A 24551-nucleotide genomic window follows, 5' to 3' on the forward strand; every position below is an offset into this window, starting at 1 on the left:
GTAATGAAGTTTGAAGTGGTGGTGGATAAGCATTGAGCTGAACTACTTCTCGCCACCAGAACATGAGGAAAACTGCAGGACGGGCTCACCTGAGCCTCCAGCGGACACACGAACGGGTGCAGGCACCTTCTGGACACTAATCGCTCCCACCCGGGGCGTAGGAATGGGTGTGGAGACAGGCTGTATCCTGGCTGACCTCACCCTGGAGACCAGCATGGGTGCAGGGGCGCTAGTAACACCGTTACTTGTAACGCTGTTACGCCGTTGTTGCAAACAGTGGTTGTTTGTTGCCTTGATTAGAGTCCAGATCATGTTGCTCACTGATATTTTTTTTTCGAGAACCCACAATATTTTCGATGACCAGCACTTTAGCTTTCTTTGATGATACATTTAGTTTAATTAATATTACAATTAATATACAGTATATACAGTTTGTCGTCCAGGTACTTAGATTTTTTCTTTTTTTTACTTTGTTATGCTGCAGGACTTTTTTTTTTTCTTTTTTTGGCTATTTCAGTGTTTTGCTTAAGTCTTTAGATATGAGACTTTTAATGTTTGTTTATGCAGGAATGTAATTTTTTTTTTTGGAGAAACCTTAAAAACCTACTGTCAGTTTTGTAAAGTTTAAAATGTAATTTCTAAATGTTAGTTTAAAATGGGAGCAGAATAACCCCACAGAGCAGCAAACACATGTTACTAAAAGCAGTGCAGGGTCAGCCTAGTAGACGGTACATGTCGTTTCTCCTCTGAGTTTAATTGTGAAAGTGGATTGCAATAAAAATATTTTATTTTTAAGGATCAACAGGAAATTATCAGGACTGCTCTGTCTACCTTAAGAGGACCAAACCTTTAGTGCAGCAGCAGCTGCGTGTTGTTGTTATCAGGACTTTAACTGGAGATGAAGATGTTGCTGCCACTCCTGCTCCTCGTACTCGGTAAGAGCGCTCTTTGAATGCAAACACAACGACACAGCTGTTTGTGCTTTTAGACAACAAAGTCTGTAACATGAGTTTACTGGATGAAGCCACTCACTGCATGTGTTTCAGTGGACAGCCAAGATACTAAAACACTTCAGATTATTTTCTGTTTGGAAGAAACCGTGTTTTATTCGAATTTATGATCTCAAATATGTTTCAGCAAGATCTCTGATCATGTTTTAAACCTCACACTTGACTTTCTGGACAAAAACTTCTAATATAAAGTTCTGTGATATTTTTATGCAAGTGTATTATACATACACATCTCTATCATAAATAGTATAATATTTTTAAAAGGCCTGTAGTTATGGTGAAATAGATTTTGTTACAGTATAAAAATTTAAATCCACTGTTGAAGGGAGGGCATCACATCTCATCCCACTTCCTGCTGATATGGATCAGCCACAGCAGAATAAACAGGAAGACAGTCTTGTGGAATTTTTGCAGGGCGGCTGTTTCCTCCAGTTGTTTTAAAGGGCATATACTACGGAGCCCCGCAAGGGACATGGGAGAAAAAAAAATTAAGACGGACTTTTGCGAGATCTCGCAAAACAAACTCGGGATCTCGCAAAACTTTTGCGAAATCTTGTAAAAGTTTTAGCCGCATTCTTCGGAGGCCGCCAGCTCAAAGCCGACCGGGAGGTTGAGGCACGATGTGCCGCAAAAGCAGTGTTCCTCCCGGCTGTAGTAGGTCTCGACTTCCCGTTAGCTTCGAGATGGTGGGTGCCAGATCTCCGAAAATGTTGGAGCACTTTTGCAAATATGTGATGTCTTGTAAACCGAGCAGATATCTAACTAAGTAGCTGCCGCCATTGTTGGAATTCAAGTTTTGCGAGATCCCGAGTTAGTTTTGCGAGATCCCGCAAAAGTTCATCGTAATTTTTTTTCTCCCATGTCCCTTGCGGGGCTCCGTAGTATACAAAGCGGTGGTTCCCAAACTTTTTTTTTCTTTTTTGCTAGCGCCCCCGCCCCACTAACTCTCTATATCACACACACCCATATTTTGTTTTCAAAGTCCATTGCAGTTTATTTCACAACTCAAACCTTTAGTAAAACCATCTTCATGGTGTAATTATTTTACGTATAGTTGTTTTTTTTCCTGTGTAATAATATTCAACATTGCTAGCAATACATTTTTCAAAAAATGCCTCTCTGTGCAAAATGGGTTTAAAAATACAAACTGTAAAAATGTAAGCTGTGGAATACTGTTTGTCTGTGATTTGGACAGGGGGAACAAACTGTGGCAGGTTCAGCCTGATATTATTTGTATCCCATTGTAACTTTACTGTATAAAGAGCTAATATTACCAACATCTCATTGTAAGTAGTGTTTGTGAACTAAAAATCAAGAATGTGGGATAATGTTTGTCCGTGATTTGGAGAGCCCAGCGACACAGGCGAAACAAATTCCCTCGGGGGTATCTACCTTCATCATATGTTCTAGCCTTTGGTTTGAAAGTATATTTGGTGATGCTCTGCTTTGCGTTTGTGTGGAAGCCCCATCAAAAAACCTGTCCATTACGCTAGCAGTGTCCAAGCTATCTTTTTTGTAAATTTATACACCCCCCCCCTCGCAGTGGCCCCCCAATATGGGAGCCACTGAGTTAAAGTATTATCAGCAAACTGAAGTTAATGGAAGAGAGTTAAAATGATGTTGTCCACTGAGTTTAGGGCTACTTTGTCAGGGGCTGGGTCTGTGATCCAGCATTTTGAGTTCATTGTGTATTTTTTGAGTTGTTATATTATATTAAATATATGCTTAATTCTTGTGTTGCCATTATTAATTAGGATTTAGTTGAGTGGTATTCTAGTTCACATCAGGTCTAAGTGCTTTTCATGACTGTATTTTTTCCATCCCTTGGTTGTATTATTTAAAAGTACAAACTCTCTTATCATTGCTATGCAGATGACATTCAAATTTATTTTGAGTTGACTGAGGATGGTACACTGTCGATGCATCGCTTCTTCGATTGTATAAGTGAAGTTAAAGACTGGCTGCTGAGCAATTCCCTTATTCTAAATGTCAGAAAATGTAATCTTTGACAGTTATACTCCGAGGGCCCATCTAACTGGTCTCCTCAGGCCCTTCGCTAATTTTCTTTCTGATTTCGCACGTAATTTGGGTGTTTACCTGGATAGCTCTTTTAAGTTTGACAAGCATATGTCCTCTGTTATTAAGTCTTGTTTCTATCAACTTTGTTTAAACGCTAAGGCCAAGCCGTACTCAACACGTGAGGATCTAGAAAAACTTATCTATGCCTTTGTCACATCCAAGTTAGACTATTGCAACTCCTTAGACACTGGGCTTCATTCTGCCCTTCTTCATAAATTGCAACTCGCCCAAAATGCTGCGGCTGGCATTTTAACTGGTACTGGTAGGTTTGAGTCTATCACTCTCTGACCTTCACTGGCTCCCAATAGAGCCTTTGTACTAGAAAATGCTAACTTCCTGTTTTAAGACCGGATTTAGAGTTGTACACATCTGGTAGCTTTATTTTGCGGTCAATTGCTACTGCAAAGGTGGACGTTGTTTCCCCTGTTATGTCGATATCAGCTTGTCAATTTTATCTTCAAGTCTTACTTCCTTGTCTGTGTACTTGTATGCTTGCTTAATCATTGCCTCCAACCTGCTAGCTTATCTGCTTTTGTATTTTGCTACTGTTTTATTGGATTTTGTGAAGCACTTTGGTGTACCTCTGATTTTAAATGTGCTATATAGATGTTACATCCCCACGAAGAGGTCTAGGCGTGAGTGAGGGGACCAGTAACAAACCCCCTTGTATCAGCTTTCCTAGCTGGCACACTCCTAGCCCTCGAGACCGGCTGTTTCTGTTTGTAGGTCTTACAATTTGCCATTAAATGGCCAGGCTTAAAAAAGAAGAAACACTTTTGTTCTGCTTTAGGACGAGACACTAGTACCTCACTCTTTGGGTACTGTGTAGTGGGCACATCACTAACCTTCAGTAGGTCATCGTGTCTGTCGTCCTTAATGGCACTGGTTTTATGGATGAGAACAAACTCATCAGCCAGTGTTGCAGCCTGCTGTAATGAGGAAACCTTCTGTTCACTGCGGTATACTGCGATCTGCTCGGGGATGCAGTTCTTAAATTCCTCCACCAGCATTAATTCACGCATCGACGCCAGGTCAGTAGCTTTGCTGGACACACACCACCGATCAAAAAGCACACTTTTCTTCCTCGCAAAATTTCGGTATTTCGGTCCCGGGGATCAATAGGCTGGGAAAACAAACTTCTTCGCACTTGCTCCGCTCCTTGTCCAAACAATCTTCACACAAGCAGTCCACTCATACTCACAGGGTCCAGGGGTCACAAAAGGGCTGATCCAGGTAAACCTATTAACACAGACGAGGGTAAGTCGGAGGCAAGCACGGGAACAACAGGATTACAATGAAGCCAGGCAATACTAATGAGAGCTACTCAATATTCCAGCGACGAGTAGCTCAGAGCCCCTGCCTTAAGAAGAGCTGCAAATCACCGGAGATCAGCTGCAGGTGCGTGGGCCAAGGGCGGGAGCCCAATCAGAGCTCCGCCCAGGCAGACAGGTAGGAGAGAGAGAGAGAGAGAGCAAGGCGAGGGGAGTGGAGAGGAGCGGAGAGAGAGTAAAACAACAAACACTTGTGGCCACACTGGGCTGGCCGGGGAGGCACAGGGACCATGACACCCTTGCAGCAACAAAAACATAATATTCCAGAAACACGCTTTGCCGATCCGATCAGCTGTTCATAACACTTCCTACATTAAAATACACGTCAGCGCGTACGATCGCATGTCCGGCATTACCTGCCCGAAACCGGAAGTGATGTCATTTTCGCGGAAAATGTAGTTTTTTACTTGTAGGCCTTATAAGCCTATACTGGTGTTTTTAAAAGTCATGTTTGACTCTATGCATTTCTGAATAGATTCTGGGATGCTTAGAACTCAAATTGCACTGCTTTAAATAGTTTATTTTGATGCACATGCTGTTTTCTTTGCAAATCTGCATTATAGGATTGTTTTTCATTTTTCTGCAGTATATAAAAATTGGTGTATCTCAAAAATAAAACTATGAAGACACTCAAAAAAATTTTCCCTGTTGTTGTAAACTATTTTTTGCAACTTTTTTGTATTTAAACATATTATTAATATTTGGGCTATAATGGTTGTATTGATGTATAGCAACTTGAAATGCTCCCAAAAATGGCACTACAGCATGTAAAAATATAATATAAGCTCTGGCGGACTTGGTTCTATGGTAGGTCTTAAAGGGTTAAAGTACGCAGCCTTAACGGTCCACAAGGGCCGCGTACTCAAAGACCGCTAAGGCTGGAAGTGAGAGGCTTGTGAAATGAGACGGTCTAGCATCCATCGCGCTGCCCAGGTTGCCTAGCAACCATTATACTAACAGCTGGAAACGTTTCATACAGCTTTGTTTGACAGAAATGAAGGAGAACATATCTTGTTCATTTGTTTGTTTGTTTCTACATGAGCTTTGTGTGATTAGTTGAGTATCTGAGGCTGAGACCACAGGACTGTAAAACATGATTGTTGGGCTTCACTTCTGTACTGAACAGTCATTTTAAGATCAGTTAGTAAATAACAAATAGTTAATGTTGTTCATGAGTTCAAAGTCATCTCACTTTGGTAATGAAAATATAATACGGCCAATATTATAGTTATTATATTAATCATTATTAGTTATTACAGCAGTGAACATGAACTCTGTGCCAAACACTGAGCTTCAGTACAGATTCAAGTTGCAGTTATTTATATTTCCTATCACCTTAAATCTTCACTCAAAGACAAGTGTCTTTGACGGTGCATATATAGGTGTATCATATATAAGAGACAAATGTTCATTCAGTATGTTGGCATTACTAAATTTGGCTCAATGCTTACATATATGTGTAAAAAGCAAATGTACGAGCTGTGAAAACTGTGTCTGATAGAATGAAGAGTAGACTGATATATTAAATATTCCTTTATTGAGTGAGAAAATCAGACCATGTCATAACTGTAAGTCATACAGAATAGATATCAGAGCCTTAAAAGCAAGAAATCAGATGGTTTACAGGAAGCCAAAGCTGAAGCTTTATGAGGGTCTGTATCATTTACATGATTTATTATCACTTTATTTTACTGGAACTTTAACCTCCTAAGACCTGAACTCTTCCACTGCATATATTTTTAATTTCTCTTTGATATTTGGGCTGATTGGGACCCGGTGAATGTAAAAACAAAGAATTACCAAATTTGTTTTACCTGATTTTTCTTTCGAAAAACATGAGAGCCACATATCAATCAATCGATCTTTATTAATAAAGCACTTTTCATACAAAGATGTAGCACAAAGTGCTTTACATGGTTAAAAGCAGCCCACCCCACCCTCCAACTCACTCCCCACACTCTCATCAACATAAACATGAGGATATTCATTTAAAATTTCGATAGACCAGTAGCAGTATAATGTCCTTGTAAGTGGATATCAGGCCCTTGTAGAGCAAAATTGAGTATTTTACTCTAAATAACCCAAAATGTGATGTCCACATATGTGGACGGCAGGTCCTAGGAGGTTAAGATCAGTAAAGCTTTGTCCTGCTTTATATCACTTTATCTTACACTCAGCGCTGTCATTGCTTCCTTCCTTCAAAACACAGCAGCTCAGAGATCATCCAGATCTGCGTGTCATGTATTTGTAACAACACACAGGCTGTTTGGGCCACAGCCAACACCAAAACAGCAAACTGCTTTGAGCAGTTTCCTCTGATCTCACACTGCAGCACACTATATCTGCTCCTCGGTAACCCTTACATCCTGTTCGGGTTCAATTTGACCAGTGAAAATACCGTCAGTGTTCATTTCATTAAGTCTTTTTGCCTGAAATTTGTGGAAAAGTGGAAAACTCTACAATAGCTTTTATCAACAATCTTTAAAGGTTCTGAAATGAATATGTAAAATATGATATTAAAACATGTAACATGAAACTGCAGCTCTGCAGAACAACAAGCATTGCTGTTTGCTCCCAAGAGGGAGTGGATGGGGAGCTGTTAGGAAGTCTGATGTTAGGAAGCCTCACATACAGATCTGGAAATCTCCTCCTACTGTAAAAAACACTTGAGACTCAAGTGAGGAAACCTGAGCACAGTCTTATCTTTTAAATGTACATATTTGTAATTAATTAAAAATCAAACGCTGTGCCAGTTTCTGGCTTTGCTTGAGAGTGTGTCCAGCAAACCTGATGGTACAGACTCTTAAAATCAAACGCATCCAAACTCTGAGGCTGTGAGCAAAACACGAAGCGCTGAGGCCAAGAACAGCTGTAATCCTGTGTGATTATCACAGGAAGCACAGCAGTCTGTTCTCTCTTTGACTTTAGAAACTGATTTATTGGGATCAACACGAATGTTAACAGAGGGAGAATCTTACTGAAGCACACTGATTGTCTTAAAAGTAATGCACCGATTTAATAACTCGGTGTAGAAAGTACTTTGTTACGCTACTTGTTACATTACATTTACGTTACTGTGTAATACAACCTGGTTGTCTTAGAGTTATCACATAACAATATAAACCTGAGGCTGCAGTCTGACACACCCACACAAATCTGGTAACATTTTATATTACTGATGATTTAACAGTTTTTACTGAGCCAATTTTAATGGCTTTAAACTGGAGAAGGCGCCAGCAGGAAGTTTTTGGTTTGACTCTACTAGCACACTAGTGAGTACATGTAATATGTTTTCAGATTCTAGACAAGATATTGTTTTTGATATAATTCATTTAATCTATAGAATCAAACATCGAGGGATAGAAATACATTCTTATGGATTCCTGCACATATAGATACACATGTAGATATGAATATAAACACAGTAAAGATTAGGTTAAAAATGGTCTGTATTTATATAGCGCTTTACTAGTCCCTAAGCACCCCAAAGTGCTTTACATATCCAGTCATCCACCCATTCACACGCTGGTGATGGCAAGATACATTGTAGCCACTGACAGAGGCGAGGCTGCCGGACACTGGCGCCACCGGGCCCTCTGACCACCACCAGTAGGCAACGGGTGAAGTGTCTTGCCCAAGGACACAACGACCGAGACTGTCCAAGCCGGGGCTCGAACCGGCAACCTTCTGATTACAAGGCGAACTCTCAACTCTTGAGCCACGATCGCCACCTTAAAAGTATAATTAAGGTGAAGTTAATGGAAAAGTGGCAGGCATGATGGGACAGAGAAGGTAAAGGTAGTGGGACCGTAGAAGAAGTCAGAGAAGTAAAAAAAAAAAAACGAGTATATAATTTCAAGAGTAAGATTTGGCCACACAGGGTTAAATAGCACACTTAAAAGGATGAATAAGCATGAGACAGGAGACATTTGATCACGTAATGTTAGAATGTGGTAAATATAGGTGGGAAAGGCAAATACAGAAATCTGAATCACAGAAAAATACAGTTCAATTAAGGGTAACATAAATATTTCAAATGAGTGCAGGTCATGGAGTTTATAGAGCGATATTTGTGTTTTTAAGAGCAACAGGTGTTTATATGAAAACAAAAGTGTAAACGATGTCCAGAAGGTGGCGGTAATGCACCTGAAGCTGTTTGCCAACCGCTACACAAGGATAGAAGAAGCAGCAGCTGCAGGCTGTGGTGGCATCGAGCACTAACGGAATTTTCTCCCGGAGAATGAAGACGTTGCTGACGTCACTGCTCCTCGTGCTCGGTAGGAAAGTCGCTCTGACCCTGTTTGAAGGCGCACGCGCTCACTCAGGTGTGTGCCTTCCAACAATAAGAAGTGTAACGTGAGTTTACTGTGAATCCGCGCGCCGTCCTGAACTTCACCATGTGAACCGTGTGTGTCTGCGGCCTGGTGGGGGCGCTGTTCCTCTGTATCCGCTCTTCATGACGCACTGAAGCAAATATTTAACCCTCACGTCACCCGGCTGAGGCACCGCCCTGTTTGTCGGACAGTGATGATGCGGAGCTGGACTCTTAGCTGGGCTGTTGCTGCTGCAGAGTTTGTGTCATGTTGTGTTTTTAACTGGCAGCGAGTGAAGCTGTAGATCATTTAAACATAAGATATAATTCATCTTCTCTATAAATCCTCTTTTTCCAGCAACACTGAAAACAACCAACTGTTAAAACAAACAAGCAGCACAAAACAATATGAAGCAGTATAGTGGACGCCATTGTTGACAGTCACCTCATGCACTGTTTGTATATCCATGTCCACACGTGCTTCAGTGGATGGCTGCACATATTTTGCACAGTTAGCTGCTGTTGTGTAAAAGCAGCAGGTGTCCACAGAGATGTGACTTAAGATGAGGATAAAAAGTAAAAAGCAGCTTTTCTTCTGTTTTCTGCTTCATGTGTGCTGAGTCAACAATGTTGTGTTGATTAGACGACTAAGCAGCGTTTAAATGTCAGGGTTTAAATGTGAGGCTGTCAAGACGTCGAGCAGGAATTTGCAAAGTGCTGAAAGCTCACAAAATCTCTTCCTTCTCTTTTCAACAAGCTCAGAAGCTGTTTTTCACCTCAGTGTAAGGAAGTCGTCACTAACCTCTGATGCCTTTGAAACATCCGTTGGTTTTGTGTAATTACTCATTGTGTGGCTGTGATGGACGTTGTATGTTTGTAACTTTCTGAAGCCAACTGAAACACTCAGTTTGTGTTCTTGTTTGTGTCTCCTGCCAGTTTCCCAGCATGCCCTGACTGCGGTGGTGGAGGTGTATGAGGGCGTAATGTCTGTCCTGTTGCCCTGCAAGCACTCAGGTTTTATCCCTGAGGATGACCCCACAGTGCTGTGGACTCGTAGTGATCTCAATCCTAAATCTGTCCATGTGAGACGAGAAGAAGCAGATGATCTCAGAGGGCAAAACCAGCGTTACAGCGGGCGCACGTCGATGAGGCCTGATGCTTTGGACTCTCTAGACTTCAGCCTCACTCTGAGAAACCCAACAAAGACTGACAGCAGCATCTACACCTGCTCCATCAGTGATGGGACAGAAGATCAGAGACTGAGAGACATCCAGCTGCAGGTCAAAGGTCGGTAATTAACCTGACCTGACAGAATGAACGTTTTGGGATCTCTTAAAGTAAGACGTCTGTTAGTGGACTGGTGGTGCTGAGAGAAGCTTTAATGAAGTCAGTCAGGAAAAGAACCTGAAGATCCCAGTGTGTGATCCAAACATCTCTGCTTTTAAGATTAGACATCAGACTTTCATTTTGATAAAGCTCCCTGTGATCTGGATCTTAGTGCTGCTGCTACAGGCTGAGGCTGCTTGGTTTATGGTCTGTCTGAGCTCCTCTTTCTCCTCGTTCTTCCCCATCACCAGGTCATGCTCATAGATCTTTGAATTCTTTTCTGTGTAAAACACTCCAAACTCGAGTGTTCTCACAGATGGATGAAGGTGAAATCAACGTGGTAAGAAAATCGTTGGAGGAACCTAATTAGAAAGGGAGAGATTCAAGGATTCAGGTCAACAAGCTGCTGTGACTATCAGTCATTGCTAACAGCTAAAGTGTAGCTTTTACATGTTTCAGTGCAAGTAGGGCTGCACGATTTTACATAAAATGAGAATCATGATTTTTTGGGTTAGAATTGAGATCACGATTCTCTCACAATTTTCTTTTCCAGTATAAATATTTATTGCACTTATTAACTGCACATCAACTTCGTAACAGGTGAGACTGAACATAAAAACAATAAATAAACATAAAAACAACAAAATGTTGTACTGCTTGAAATTCCGTCTCCACCGTTGCTCGACACTGTGTGTATAGAGCAGGTAGTGCAACAATAGAAAAATAGTTGCGGGACGGCACTGTGTAGCGTTTGTCTAGGGTGTTGATCGTTTTCCTAAATCCCTCGTTTTGCACAGTGTTGATGGGAGCCATATCTTTGGTCAGGTGATAAGTGATAGCCTCCGTAATGTCTTTGTGCCTGCGGCAGTTCGACGTGTATAGGGAAGCGCTGTATAAGGTTCCCGTTATTGATGTTTGGGTGGTTGACCGGGACGGATTTTCTCCTGTCACTTTCTCGTCATCCCTGATGTGCTCTCCGTTGTTTTTTCCTGCTAATTTTAGCATCACACGGCACAGCTTCTGTATCACGTGGTATAAGGCTCCGCCCTCGTCATTTGTTGAGCAGGAAGAGTGAGCGCTTGTTTTCATGCAGAGTACGTCCCGGATCAAAATGCGGTACAATCGTCGTCGTCTTTTTTTTTTTTTTTTCTTCTTTTTTTTTAAATCGTTGTCATTTGGAAATGAGATCGCGATTTTCTAACGATTAATCGTGCAGCCCTAAGTGCAAGTAAGGAATAATCCAACAATAGCTCTTCAAACCTGATTAAAACCCATGTTAATACACACTGTATGTGTTTGCATCATATATAGTCAGGACTACTGAGCGATGGTGGTGGACCACCTAGAACAGAAATGCCAGGGACGATGTTTTTGTCCCAGCCCATTAAAGTCAGTCTGTCGGCATCTCTCGGCTTTCATTACAACTGTTCATTTTAAAGCTCAGTTTTTAAGAGCCTAGTTTGTTTTGCAGGATGTTTCACAATATGAATATATGTAATTTATCAAACACATCATATACAAAACTAACATGTGATTAAAACTATGACATGTAAGCATTAAGTCTAACGTCTCTTCTTCTCCTGTCCTCTTTCTTATCTTTGTCCATCTTCTTTCCTCTCTGTGTGAATTACAGCAGCTGGACCTTTAGCTGCGACACACTGTGAGACAAACTGCACACAGACAGTTTGTGTGTTTGCTGATGTTTGTTAACACTGCATTTGAAATTAGCTGACACTTAAACATCACGCGGTGTCCGCTCGCTTCTCCAGTGCGAGCTAGATTCTGTAGACACGACTTACGGACACGTGCACTCCCACTTCATCCCTGAGTAGAAACACTAAACCTAAAGTAACCAGCCTGTTTTGAAAATGTAAGAAGTAGAAAGTTCAGATACCTGAAAAATTTACTTAAGTAACAAAGTATTTGTACTTTGTTACTTGTGACTCAGTAACATTGATACCCAGATCTAGTAGGTCACGGCTATGCTATTACTTAAAGTGTGTCTGCTGTTTCTTCTTCTACAGTTGATATTGTGGTTTCTCGTCCTCTCAGACCAGCAGGTGGAGGTGAAGGTTGTTGGAGGCTCAGACTCCGTCATCCTGCCGTGCCAAATCAAACCTGACCTGCCTGAGGACACCACAGTGGAGTGGACTCGCTCTGACCAAGAACTGGTCCATGTGTATTCAAACAGAAGTGACGACCTGACGAACCAGGACGGCCTTTACAGAGACCGAACAAAGATGAAGGAAGACCTGCTGAGAACTGGAGACCTCAGTCTGACCCTGAAACAGCCCACAGAGAGAGACAGTGGAGGATACATCTGCACCATCTACAGGGACAAAGACATCCTGAGACAGAAAGTAGAGCTGCAGGTCAAAGGTCAGAGCTGCAGATTAAGACCAAAGGTCAATGCAGGAGGTTAAGGTCAGAGTTCAGAGGTCATGTGTTTGTTTAATGTTTCTCCACAGAACCGTTTCCATCCTGGGCCACAGCTCTCCTGGTTTTCCTGCTTCTTGTTCTGGTCGTTTCTGCGGTTCTTTTATTTAATTTCTGGCATCACATCATGTCATGTGAGTGTCTCCTACTACACTACCCATAATGCCACAGCATGACTTTACTAAACAGTGTGTGCTGCATTGATCTGACACAGAGGCTGCATGTGGACAAGCTGTTCTTCTTCTGTGGTGGTAAACAGCAGCTGACATGGAAACATGTGCTGACAGTAAATGTTGCAGCAGCTTCAGTAAATGCTCCTCCTTGAGTTGTGCTCAGTCATGTGGTGGAGAGCTTCAGATGTTCAGACACATGAGATCTTCATGGTTTCTGTGCTGATGTGTGTGAGACATGGCCGACTGTGGAGTCACCGATTATTTCATGAAGTCTTATCTCGGCTTCCTAGAACCTCTCCTGCTCAAGCCTGTGAACATCACCCTGTTGTCTCGTCACACAGCAAACTAAAGATCCAGGAAACACAAGAAATTGAAAATAATCAAATCTATTATTGAAATTAGTCAGTAAGGCTGTCAGAATAAAAATGAAACACATATTTAAAAAGAGCTAATGTATTAGCTCTTTTTAAATATTAGTCTTTTTTAAACAACAAATAATGTGCAAATGGGAAACTAAATATATTTTCTGTCCACAAGTTCAAATAAAGATTCAAATGAAGTCAAAACGATTTTATTTTCCAGTCCAAAATAAAGTTTCCAACTTCTACAGATGAGTCATTTTATAAATTCACGACAGCAGTGGACGTGTTCTGGAGTGAGGCTCACACTTATCTTTGTTCCCAGCTGCTGATAACCTGCTGAAGAAGCTCTGTCATGACTTCAGCCATGTGGGAGGTGCATGAGCCTCTTTACAGGACGAACTCATTCATGTACCTGTGCTTTTATTTAGTTTGTTTAGAATTACCTCTAAAAACCTGCTGTTACCGTCTGTACAGCTCATGTTGTGTTCATTGTCTTCTCAGTCATTCCGGTGGAGGTGGAGGTGGTGGAGGGGGCGGAGTCTGTCCAGCTGCCCTTCAAAACCACAAAAAACCTGCCTGGAGATGTTAAAGTGCTGTGGGAACGCTATGATCCCAGAATGAAGGCCCACGTGTATCACAACGGCTCCGACCTGCCTGAAGAACAGAGCGAGGTTTACAGAGGCCGGACGAGGATGAGGGGAGACCCACTGAGGACTGGAGACCTGAGCCTGACTGTGGAACGGCCCACGGAGGGAGACGGTGGGGAGTACAAGTGTTTGGTGTGGAGGAGGGGAGACTTCATCAGAAAGAAAACCGTGAGGATCAGAGTCAAAGGTGTGTGTGTGTGTGTGTCTGAGTCTGTGTGTGTGTGTGTGTGTCTGTGTGTGTGTGTGTGTCTGTGTCTGTGTGTGTGTGTGTGTGTCTGTGTGTGTGTGTGTGTGTGTGTGTCTGTGTCTGAGTCTGAGTGTGTGTGTGTGTGTGTGTGTCTGTGTCTGTGTGTGTGTGTGTCTGTCTGTGTGTGTGTCTGTGTGTGTGTGTCTGTGTCTGTGTGTGTGTGTCTGTGTCTGTGTGTGTGTGTGTGTGTGTGTGTGTGTGTGTGTGTGTGTGCGTGCGTGCGTGTGTGTGTGTGTGTGTGTGTGTGTGTGTGTGTGTGTGTGTGTGTGTGCGTGCGTGCGTGTGTCTGTGTGTGTGTGTGTGTGTGTGTGTGTGTGTGTGTCTGTGTGTGCGTGTGTGCGTGTGTCTGTGTGTGTGTCTGTGTGTGTGTGTGTGTGTGTGTGTGTGTGTCTGTGTGTGTGTGTGTGTGTGTGTGTGTGTGCGTGCGTGCGTGTGTGTGTGTGTGTCTGTGTGTGTGTGTGTGTGTATCTGTGTGTGTGTGTGTGTGTGTGTGTGTGTGTGTGTGTGTGTGCGTGCGTGTGTGTGTGTGTGTGTGTCTGTGTGTGTGTGTGCGTGTGTGTGTGTGTGTGTGTGTGTGTGTGTGTGTGTGTGTGTGTGTGTGTGTGTGTGTCTCTGACTGTCTTGTGTCTCCTCTGCAGGAAGAGTTCAGGTCCAGGATCAAACTGCTGGTGAGCAGCTCTGACATGAACCATCACTCCTCCACGTCCAGCACTGTGGGGAAAGCTGTGGATTGTAAACTTTCAGTCACGTATCAGCTTCCTGTCACACACGAGGACTTCCTGTTAAGGTCAAAAGTTCATCAATCAGCAGCTCGTAAAAACTCCACCCGAGTGTTTCAGAGGATGATGATTCTCGACGGTGGTCTTTTAAGATCTCAGTGTTTGGGCGTAAAATCCCAGATATGACACACAATGATGGACAGCAGCACCACTGCAGTATCAGCGGTGCTGGTTATTCATCATGTGTGTACTTTAAAGGAAGGAACGAGCAGCAGCATGAGAATAAGCTCCATGTGTGCACTTCCAGAGAGGATGCGGCTTCATCAGATGCACAAATCAGCAGTTGCATTTGAGCTTTATTAGCAGAGCCTGTCGCTGAGCTCTCTATTTAAACTTGAATCAGTCTTTTGCAGTAACTTGAACGTGTTGGTGCTCACAGTCAGAGCCCTGCATATATCAGTGAGTTACTGCAACCATACGTAACGTCTGGCTCTCTGAGGTCAGCTGATCAGTGCTTGTTGGCTTTCTATTCATTATAAAGTGATCGAGCTTCATTACATTTAATAAAATCATGTGAAGAGTGAAAGGATGGAGGAACAGAGCTGCTGAAGTGCAGTCTGTTTACATATTCAGTAGGGCTGCAACGACACACAAAATTCACGGTTCGGTTCGATATTTTTTTCGATGCAAAAAAAATGTTCATGCCTTTTTAATTTGTCATTTATTAAAATGATAAATATATATTTTAACTCAAAAGTAGTTTTTAAATGTAATGTTGCTGAAACAACAAAGTAATAAAGAAAATAAATATATCTGATTGAGGAATCACTCATCTTTGGAAAAGAGAGTTTATTACAGAGAAATGGCTCTTTCCAAAATAAAAGCCAATAAATAAAACCAAAATAGTTCCAAAGGCCAGATCTGAATGAGGGTGGGGGAGGTTCAGTTTGCCATGTTGCAAGGAGAGCTTAGCTTCTGTCTGCTAGCTTGCCCTGCGCTCAGTGAATCTGTGTTCGACTACTCCGCCTAGGCTGCACTGTCGAGCGCAGATCCACTGAGCGCTCAACACAGACAGCATCATCAGAAGGAAAGTTGATAAAATAAATTAAAAATGTTGTATTGTTCGATACATATGCGTACCGAACCGAAAGCACTGTATCGAACGGTTCAATATCGATACGAGTATCGTTGCACCCCTAATATTTAGGGATAACTATCGTGCCAATGACAGAATATGTTTCTAATTATGGAAGAAATGTCTTTATTAATAATAGAAGAATTGGAGCTGGTGCACGCCTGTTTCACTGACTGTCACAATCACTGTTTACACGTATGAATATCTATAACTATGCAAATATTATTAAAGTTATTTTATCCTTTCTTTAAAAAAAATATCTGTTTGTTGCAAAAAAACATATAATTAAAAGTCAATTGACCTTTTTTTTTAACAACTGTTGGATTATTCAAACAGGGGTGGATCTATGGGGACAAGGGGGGGGCAACTGTGTCCCTCCTGTAGAGACCCCACCCCCCACCACCACCACAACTTCTGTATTCTCAAAACACTTCTCACCTGTTCTTGTTTTTTACTGCACAGTGGGAGGTTTTCCCCTCTAAAGCTTGTTAAAATCCTCTTGTTCTTGTTTTTTACAGCACGTAATGACACAATAAATACAGGGTGGGCCATTTATATGGATACACCGTAATAACATGGGAATGGTTGGTGATATGAAAGTCCTGTTTGTGGCACATTAGTATATGTGAGGGGGCAAACTCCTCAAGATGGGTGGTGACCACGGTGGCCATTTAGAAGTCGGCCATCTTGGATTCAACATTTGTTTTTTCAATAGGCAGAGGGCCATGTGACACATCAGACTTATTGAAATGTCACAAGACAAACAAGGGTGTGCTTGGATTCAACGTAACTTTATTCTGTCATGTCATCACAGCTGGTACAAATTAGACTTACAGACGACCGCTTCTGGTCCCCAGGCCGTATGTTTGAAAGTCAATAAACAACACTGAGAGGCAGTCGACGGTTTGATCTCCTACAAAAATAAAATGAAGTAGAGCCTGAAATCTGTTCTAATAGAAACCGTGTGAATCCTCTGTGGGGCTTTGTTTTGTTACAAAAACATCACAAATATGAATACTGCATAAACCCTGGAACACAGCATTTATATTAGAGTAGAAGCATCACCTTTATATTAGCTGTTGGAGTCCAGTCACTCTGACATGTGTGACTGTAGGTCTTGGCTGTGTGCTGGCCAGCTGTCGCCGTCTCACTCCAGCTCGGAGGATCCAAGCGATGCTGCTCCATCTGCACTCTGCTGGCCTGTCTCCTCCTCCTCCTTCCATATGGTTCAGTGAAGCCTGTAGCTCCACCTGCCTGACAGCAGCTACCAGCAGACAACATGCACCTCCTGTCACATCTCCAGGATGTCTGAACACGAGCCCACGTCCACGTGAAGAGACCTCATTAAAACAGCAGAGCTGCGATCAGCTGAGTTATGATCAGATGAAAAAGCACCGCTCATATTTAAAAGTGTTTCCTGAACAAATCGAATTTATCTTTGTGTTTATTGATTCATGATTGGTTTTGCCCTCCAGAGTCAACAGCTCATTTAACAGCCTGTTTATCGTATGTAACATTGTCACCATGACTACCAGTCGTTATCATTGTTAGACAGCTGATAATAACACGGCTGTAGTTCTCATTATTTAAATCATGATATAATCAGAGGTGGGTCGACTATCCAAAAATTGTACTCAAGTAAGAGTAGCATTACCTTAAAATATTATTACTCGAGTAAAAGTGAAAAGTAGTCGTCAAAAAAGTTACTCAAGTAAGAGTAAAAAAGTACTCGGCGAAAAGACTACTCAAGTAGTGAGTAACTGTTTGAAATGTCCGATTTATTTTATAAATAAATGTAATCAGACAAACAAAAATAAATAAATATACAAGTTTTAGTATTTTCAAAAGGAATACATGTAAAAACATCAACAAAATAAGGCACAGATTTGAGTTTTTCACAACATAAAGCTTTTTCTCCAATACCTGCAGTAAATAATATAAATATATAAACAGTGCAAACAATTTCCAGTCACAAGATATGCTGTAAACTTTATGTTCATGTTTGCTCCACGTGGCACAGCAGCCTCAGAGAAAACAGAACGAGGCGTCCTCATTATTTAAATCACGATGTAATAATAATACTTTAATTAATAATAATCACAGTGTGCCTGTGGGCTGTACTGTGAGCTCTACACAGAAGGAGGAGTTCCACACAACCCGTGGCAGCTTGTTGTCACGTGACACCTCATTACTCAACAGCTAGGAAGGTGTGGGGGCGTGGCTTGTGCCTGACCCTTCTGCTCCTTACAACAGGCTCGTTACTGTGGACTTGTTTCGTTTATGTGGAATTATTATTTCACGTCACGGCCTTGGAAACACTGCTTTAAAACATCGCGTGGCTGTTTTTGATGTTACCGCTTCTTTTCATTACACGCGCCTGTGTAAAAGAAAATAACATCCTCTCGTGATTATTCCTGCTGTGGATCGTGGAGACTTTAATCACATTAACATTATGTATATTTATAAATAATATATGAACATCTTACTGGAAGAATTACTCCATGCAGACTGGTGGGTGAGCCTCGTTCACGCCCACCCGCAGAGAAAGAGAGCGAGCTCGTCTCTGCTGTCAGGGAGGAGAGAAAACAGGAAGAGGCTTCAGCTCTGACCCCCACGGGCTCTACTTTCTTCTACTTTTAACAGAAAATGTCATTTACAGCGCTAAGTGACGTCATCCTCACTCCGTTACTCACATGAAGAAAATATTCATACCGAAAAAGAAAAACAAGAAAAAGACATTTATTCATTAATAACGTTTATGAAAGAGGAGCCTTTTCTTTCTTTATTCCCACTCAAGCTTCTGTTGTGAATATCTCACAAACAGAGGATGATTTAAAGATGTGTGAAATGAGCTCTCGCGATTGGTCAGAATTAACCAATAAAAAGGTGCTAAATTTTAACCTCTTATAAAGATGGAAAACAAATTTAGTATTTTTATTTAATATATATGTAGATATATAGATATTTTACTGAATTAAAATCCATATCTAACGCTATCCCAGCTTCTAGCCGTGTGTAGAACAAACGTGACAAACACGTCCAAACTCTGAGGCTGTTAAACACGCAGCATGAGGCCAGAAACATCGGTGACCAGTGCGGGTATTAGAGGAGACACAGCCGCCTGTCCTCTCTGTGCTATTTATTCTGGACAACACGGATGCCAACAGGGTCAGTGTTCATCTGGTTATTAATATTTAATATTAATAATTATTATAATTATGTTATCATTAAAATAATGAGCACTACAGCCATGCTGCTTTCAGCTGTCCAATAACGTTTGTAAGGACTCGTAGTCATAGTGATGATAATAAATATGATAAACACCGCTGACTCACTCTGGGAATTATTTATGGGAAATTATTACTTATGGGAAAAACATAATTAATTCAGTTAATACATTAATCAGTAAATACAAAGATGTTTCGATTCGTGCAGGAAACCGTTTGAAAAATTGAAGGTAACTCAGCTGACGTGTGGTCTGCTGGTAGCTGCTGTCACGTAGGTGGAGCTACAGGCTTCACTGCGACATATGGAAGGGGGAGGGGCAGAGACAGACCAGCAGAGTGCAGGCGGAGCAGCATCACTTGGATCCTCCGAGCTGGAGTCCTGCTGTGAGACAGCGACAGCTGGCCGACACACAGCCAGCATGTACAGTCACACATGTCAGAGTGACTGGGCTCCAACAGGAAGAGCAAAAAATAACAGGACGCAGCATTTATATCAGAGTAGAAACATCACCTGTATATAAATGATGGTGTCAAACATATGGCCTGGGGGCCAGAAGCGGTCGCCTGTAATTCTAATTTGTACCAGCTGTGAAAAATATAACAAGTGTAAAAAAAAAAAAAAAAAAGGTTTAATTCAAATTTATCTGTGCAGAATTTTATTTTATTTTATCTTTTGCAGCAAGCACAAGACTGTGCCATGATTTTTTATTTCTTTTTTTTATTATTATAAAATAACATTATTAATATATCCATATTCATCCATGTAAACAGGGATTGTAACAGTATAACAGGCGTGCACCATCTCCAGTCATCTATTATTAATAAAGTGATTTCTTCCATTAAACGTATAGAAACATATTCTGTCATTGGAACAATTTTGTCCCTAAACATGTAAACAGCCTGCAACACTTCGCTCTGTTCCTCCATCCTTTCACTCTTCACATGTTCTTATTAAGTGTAATCAAGCTCGATCACCTCATAAGAGATGAAATTTCAAGACAAACAGTCACAAAGTGATTAAAATTGTGTAAATGAAAAAAGTCAAAGGACGCCTGCACAGGTGGGACGTCAGCGTCTTTATTCAATCTTCTGTGTTATGTTCGGTACCCAGAAGCATCACCATCTGAAACACTCGGGTGGAGGCTCGCGATGCACAAACTGCTGATAGAGGAACTATTGACCTTAACAGGAAGTCCTCGTGTGTGACAGGAAGCTGATACGTGACTGAAAGTCCACAGTCCACAGCTTTCACCACAGTGCTGGACGTGGAGGAGTGATGGTTCATGTCACAGCTGCTCATCAGACTCACACATACTAAATGTTGTTTAACCACTGAAGCTCCAGGCTTATGTGTTTTTATTTCTCTCAGGTTTTTGGTAATGAGTATAAAAGCTCAGCATCATCAATGAAGAAATGACGTGCTTGTATTTAGACTTTAGTTTTATTTTACATCATAACACAGTAAAGCTGTGATTATTAAGCAAAGAAAAAACACTTTATTCCTTTTTGTTACGAGGGTAAAAAATACGGTTGATGCTGCATTTGAGTTAATTGTTAACTGAGAAGCATGAGCGCACGTTTATCGTAGAGCTCGTAATCTTTACAGAGGTAGAAATGCAGGAGAGGACAGCAGTGGGAACAACCTCCACCTGAGAGGAGACGGGACCATCATATCATTGCCTACACATCTGATCTGAACACGCTCCGTCTTAGTGACTCAGTGTTTGTGTCTGTTTGATGTCAGTGGGGATAAAAACCAGAGGCTCTGATGTTCATGTGGACGGCTTTATTTCAGGTTCTGAGTGAACAGGAAGTTTCTGGACCAACAGCGTTAACGAAGGACGGCGTTGTAGCCGCTGTAGTCAGTTTACTCACAGAAAAACCTCTAAATTCACCTGACTGCTGTAGTATCTGATTGTTGCTGTCAAAGTAAACACACTCCGTCTACAGAGAGGCAGAAAGCTTCAGCTGCTGTGAGGTGTGTGCCTGTGTCCACGCCTGTGGTTCCTACCAGAGGTCAGTCAGTCGTATCCTGTGCTCGCATTGGTCGCTTGAAGACTTCTTGACGCTGCAAATCACATCCCGTGTGCGTGATGATGCACTAAGAGCAGTTTGTCAGGCAGGTGTGTCTGTGTGTGGATCATTGTGTGTTTGTAGAGCGTCTCCTCTGTGACGTCCTGATGAAGGTCAGCTGTGCTTTACAGGACGTCAGCATCCCCGTCTTCACGTTCACAGCCTGAAGAAGTGAGAGGAAAACAGAGAGGTCACACACACAGATGTCAGTGAGTCCACTCTGCTGTGTGAGCTCTTCACTCCTGTTTCCACTGAGTCCTCTGACTTCAGTGATGACAGAGAGGATCAGACTGTGTCCTCTGGATCACTGTGGGACACCTGTAGCTGCGTCACTCTGCTCTGGATCAGCTGACAGCTTTGTAAACGTGTTTTCATGGGTTGGTTTGTTCCAAGTGAACTACAAACCATGTGACCAACTTCAGCGCCACAAAGAGGATTTACATGAATGTCGCGCTTAGTTTCCAGCTGGTACTGACTGTGCACATCTATGCTGTTGGCTACCTCACACTTACAGCATAGATGTGGTAGCTGATCACACTTACACACCATCAAGGAAGTTTTGTTATATCTGGAGTTTGTTTAGAAGCAGATCTGGACCACGCCTCTTTCAGCAGCGCTCTTATCGTAGGTCAAACCCTGAATCTGACGCTTCGTAGTCGGAATGAGGAAATCGGATTCTGACACTCAGGAGAAAGCTCAGGGATATTTGCCTGTTCACTTCATAACTCACAACTCTTTCAGCTTCTGGAACAAATTTGTGGATCACAGTCAAGGAGCCACCAGAGGACACCTGCTAACCATCGGCATTATGGGTAGTGTAGGAGGAGAGACTCACCTGACATGAAATAGTGACAGAAATGAAATAAAAGAACCCCGGAAACTATAAGGACCAGAACCAGGAGAAACACGAGAGGCTCCCAGTATGACCACTGCTCTGTAAAGACAGACAACAAACAGTGTGACCTTTGACCTCTGAGTCCATGTAATCTAAGCTGTATTGAGCCAACAAAGTCCTTTGATTGTAAAGTAAAGACTACTTTCAGCGATGTAATCTTTATCAACAGCAGTCGCTGAAGCTTCTTGCTGACCTTTGACCTGCAGCTGTATATCACTCCGACTCAGTTCATCTCCAAAGTCTCTGACGGAGCAGGTGTAGGTGGCGCTGTCAGACAGTTGGAGGTCAGTCAGGTTCAGGCTGAGGTCTCCAGTTTCCAGAGCGTCAGTCTTCATGGATGTTCGGCCGCTGTAACGCTGGTTTTGATCTTTCAGTTCGTCTCCTTGACGCTGACGCTGGTGGACGGTTGGAGGACTGAGGTCGGAGCGACTCCACACCACTGTGGGGTCAAACAATCTAGAAGTGTCAACCTGACAGAGCAGGATGAACGAGTCCCCCTCATACACCTCCACACCAGAGGCATGCTGGGAAACTGTGAGGACATATAGAGAGACACCGTGTGTCATGTTTGAGGTAATAATCACGGTCAGACCTGCTTACAGACGTCAGAGCAGACAGAATGATGATTACAAATGTTGAATTCATTTTCATTCATGCAACATGAATTAAACTGGAGAGGAAGCCCATCATCCAAAGATGCTAAACACAAAGCACATCAAACAGGAAAGCACAGGAAAGAACAGAAATCTTCAAAGTAAAACAGGAAGTAAAGTGTAAAATGGCCAGAGGGTGTCCCGCTACCCTCACTAATGAGGGTGATGGATGATGACACACGCCTGCTGCTGATCAGCCTCCTCTGGGGGAGCTAATTAGGAGAGTGGCTGAGCGCCCATCGTTCCGTGACAAACCGTCGGTTCAATCAGTACACAAAGCCGTTGTGAAGTGTGTGGTCTGCAGCTTGTGTGAGGTTTCTTATGGCTGCATTTGTTGTTTCACGCAGGATCGCGGAAACAGGAGAACAAGCAAGCGCCAGGAAACAGAACATATTTTCAGTATAGTAATTATGAATTACTTTCAGTAATTAGCATAATGCAACACTTTTATGAACACTAAGGAATAATGTAAGTAATGTAAGTAATAGATTACTTTTTGGAGTAACAACCTCACCACTGACTGTGACCTGATACAGTCCGAAGCTGTTCATGCATCCACCGTGCCAGCTAACAGAGCATATCCACCAGTATCTATGAAGACTCGTGCTAACCACGTTCAGATTCATTTGCATCTAAATTCTGTTTTTTCTTTCACTGTTGCAAAGTGCAAACATGACAATTTTCACAAAGTTAAAAAGTAATCTATTACAGCTTTAAAACAGGAGACAGTTGATTTAGCCTGAAATCTTGTGTTGCCTCAAGTCAGTCGCTGCGTTGATGTTTGACAGACTTCAATGAAAGTTTCTGGTTGGAACAACAAACAGAGCTCAGATTGAGCTCTAACCAGACTTCAGGCTGACTTATGGCTCCTTAAACCTCTGTTCAGGTGCAAAAGCGTTTCTCCTGTTCCTAGTTTCCCTGTTTTTGTATGTTTTTAAATGTTTCACATCATCAAACTAATTCAGATATTAGAGAAAGATAACACAAGTAAACACAAAGTGCAGCTTCTAAGTGATTAAGGGGGGGAAACGGTGCCTCAGTTAAATCACTTTAAGTTCAGAATTAAAGCACTAAACAATCCGCTCATACAGGACAAAGAATCTGTTTAAACAGCTGAAGCACAAAGAGCCACGTAACAGCTGAACAAGGTTTACTTAACGCTGTTTCAGTATATGTAGGTCAGCAGGATGTGTGAGCCGAACTCACACAGAGAGGGTTACACACCAATATCAACCACAAACTTCTTCACACATGGACCTGTGAGCCACGTTTCCATCTTTTCTCCAAAACCTTCAAGACTTCCATGTTTCTAATGAGCGTACAAACCTTGTAATAAACATGATCATGTCTGTGACGATGATCAACCTGCAGTGAGTGCAAACAACCTGCATTCAGACTTCAGAGAGTTTCTTACCGTCGATGAGGAGAAGCAGGAACAGCAGCAGCATCTTCATCCTCCTGTGAAGTCGACACCAGCACAGATGCCGTTAAACACTCGGACGCTCGTCTGCAGCTGCTGACGCACAAATCAAACGTTCCTCTCGGCCTCTGCTGTCTGTCTGTGGCAGGAAACCACCGAGAGCTGATATGAGATAAAGAAGCACCAGTTTCAGTGTTCGCTGCTCTTCATCAGTCTGAGACTCAGGCTGCTGTGGTGATTCTCCTGAACTCTGATCTATGCTTTAATCGTTTCATCTTTATGCATATTTATATGCAGCACACCACATGTTTTAGCCTTCAAGTTTCAGTTTTTATTTTCATGTTAACTTCATCAGCTTATCTCAGCTCCCAGCAGCAAAGCTTTGGTCTGACGCAGATTCTCTTCATGCAGATGTAAAATTTTACTGTGTTTGTTAAACTTCAGTCTGAGTCTTTCCACCGCAGGAGCTACATCTATTTGTATTTTAGAAAAATGGAGTCCATGAG

The 24551-nt window shown here is 42.2% G+C and overlaps 3 protein-coding genes across 6 annotated transcripts in view; 1 reads left to right on the plus strand and 2 right to left on the minus strand.

Annotated features, from left to right (window-relative positions):
• LOC120737277 (butyrophilin subfamily 1 member A1-like) overlaps positions 1-24551 on the minus strand; it is a 56365-nt gene that overhangs the window by 17740 nt on the left and 14074 nt on the right. The gene's annotated exons all lie outside the window — the stretch shown is intronic.
• On the plus strand, positions 840-15328 carry LOC120737276 (butyrophilin-like protein 2). Of its 3 annotated transcripts, none has more exons than XM_040037889.1 (6): positions 840-935; positions 9669-10019; positions 12111-12437; positions 12527-12628; positions 13531-13863; positions 14562-15328. In XM_040037889.1, the coding sequence occupies exons 1-6, from the start codon at positions 899-901 to the stop codon at positions 14603-14605; spliced, it is 1194 nt and encodes a 397-aa protein (XP_039893823.1). In that variant the 5' UTR covers positions 840-898; the 3' UTR covers positions 14606-15328. The 3 variants fall into 3 exon arrangements, with proteins under 3 accessions (XP_039893823.1, XP_039893822.1, XP_039893821.1); XM_040037888.1 differs by lacking the exon at positions 840-935 and adding an exon at positions 8601-8697; XM_040037887.1 differs by lacking the exon at positions 840-935 and adding an exon at positions 8644-8745.
• Positions 19577-24354, minus strand: LOC120737282 (myelin-oligodendrocyte glycoprotein-like). Of its 2 annotated transcripts, none has more exons than XM_040037898.1 (4): positions 24040-24354; positions 22115-22504; positions 21913-22011; positions 19577-21240 (listed from the first exon to the last, which is right to left on the minus strand). In XM_040037898.1, exons 1-4 carry the CDS (start codon positions 24077-24079, stop codon positions 21203-21205), a joined length of 567 nt encoding a protein of 188 aa, XP_039893832.1. In that variant the 5' UTR covers positions 24080-24354; the 3' UTR covers positions 19577-21202. The 2 variants fall into 2 exon arrangements, with proteins under 2 accessions (XP_039893832.1, XP_039893834.1); XM_040037900.1 differs by having other exon boundaries at positions 19578-21240; positions 22166-22504; positions 24040-24353.

The sequence above is a fragment of the Simochromis diagramma genome, unplaced genomic scaffold (genome assembly GCF_900408965.1).
Source record: "Simochromis diagramma unplaced genomic scaffold, fSimDia1.1 OVJJ01000044.1, whole genome shotgun sequence".
Taxonomy (NCBI): Eukaryota; Metazoa; Chordata; class Actinopteri; order Cichliformes; family Cichlidae; genus Simochromis; species Simochromis diagramma.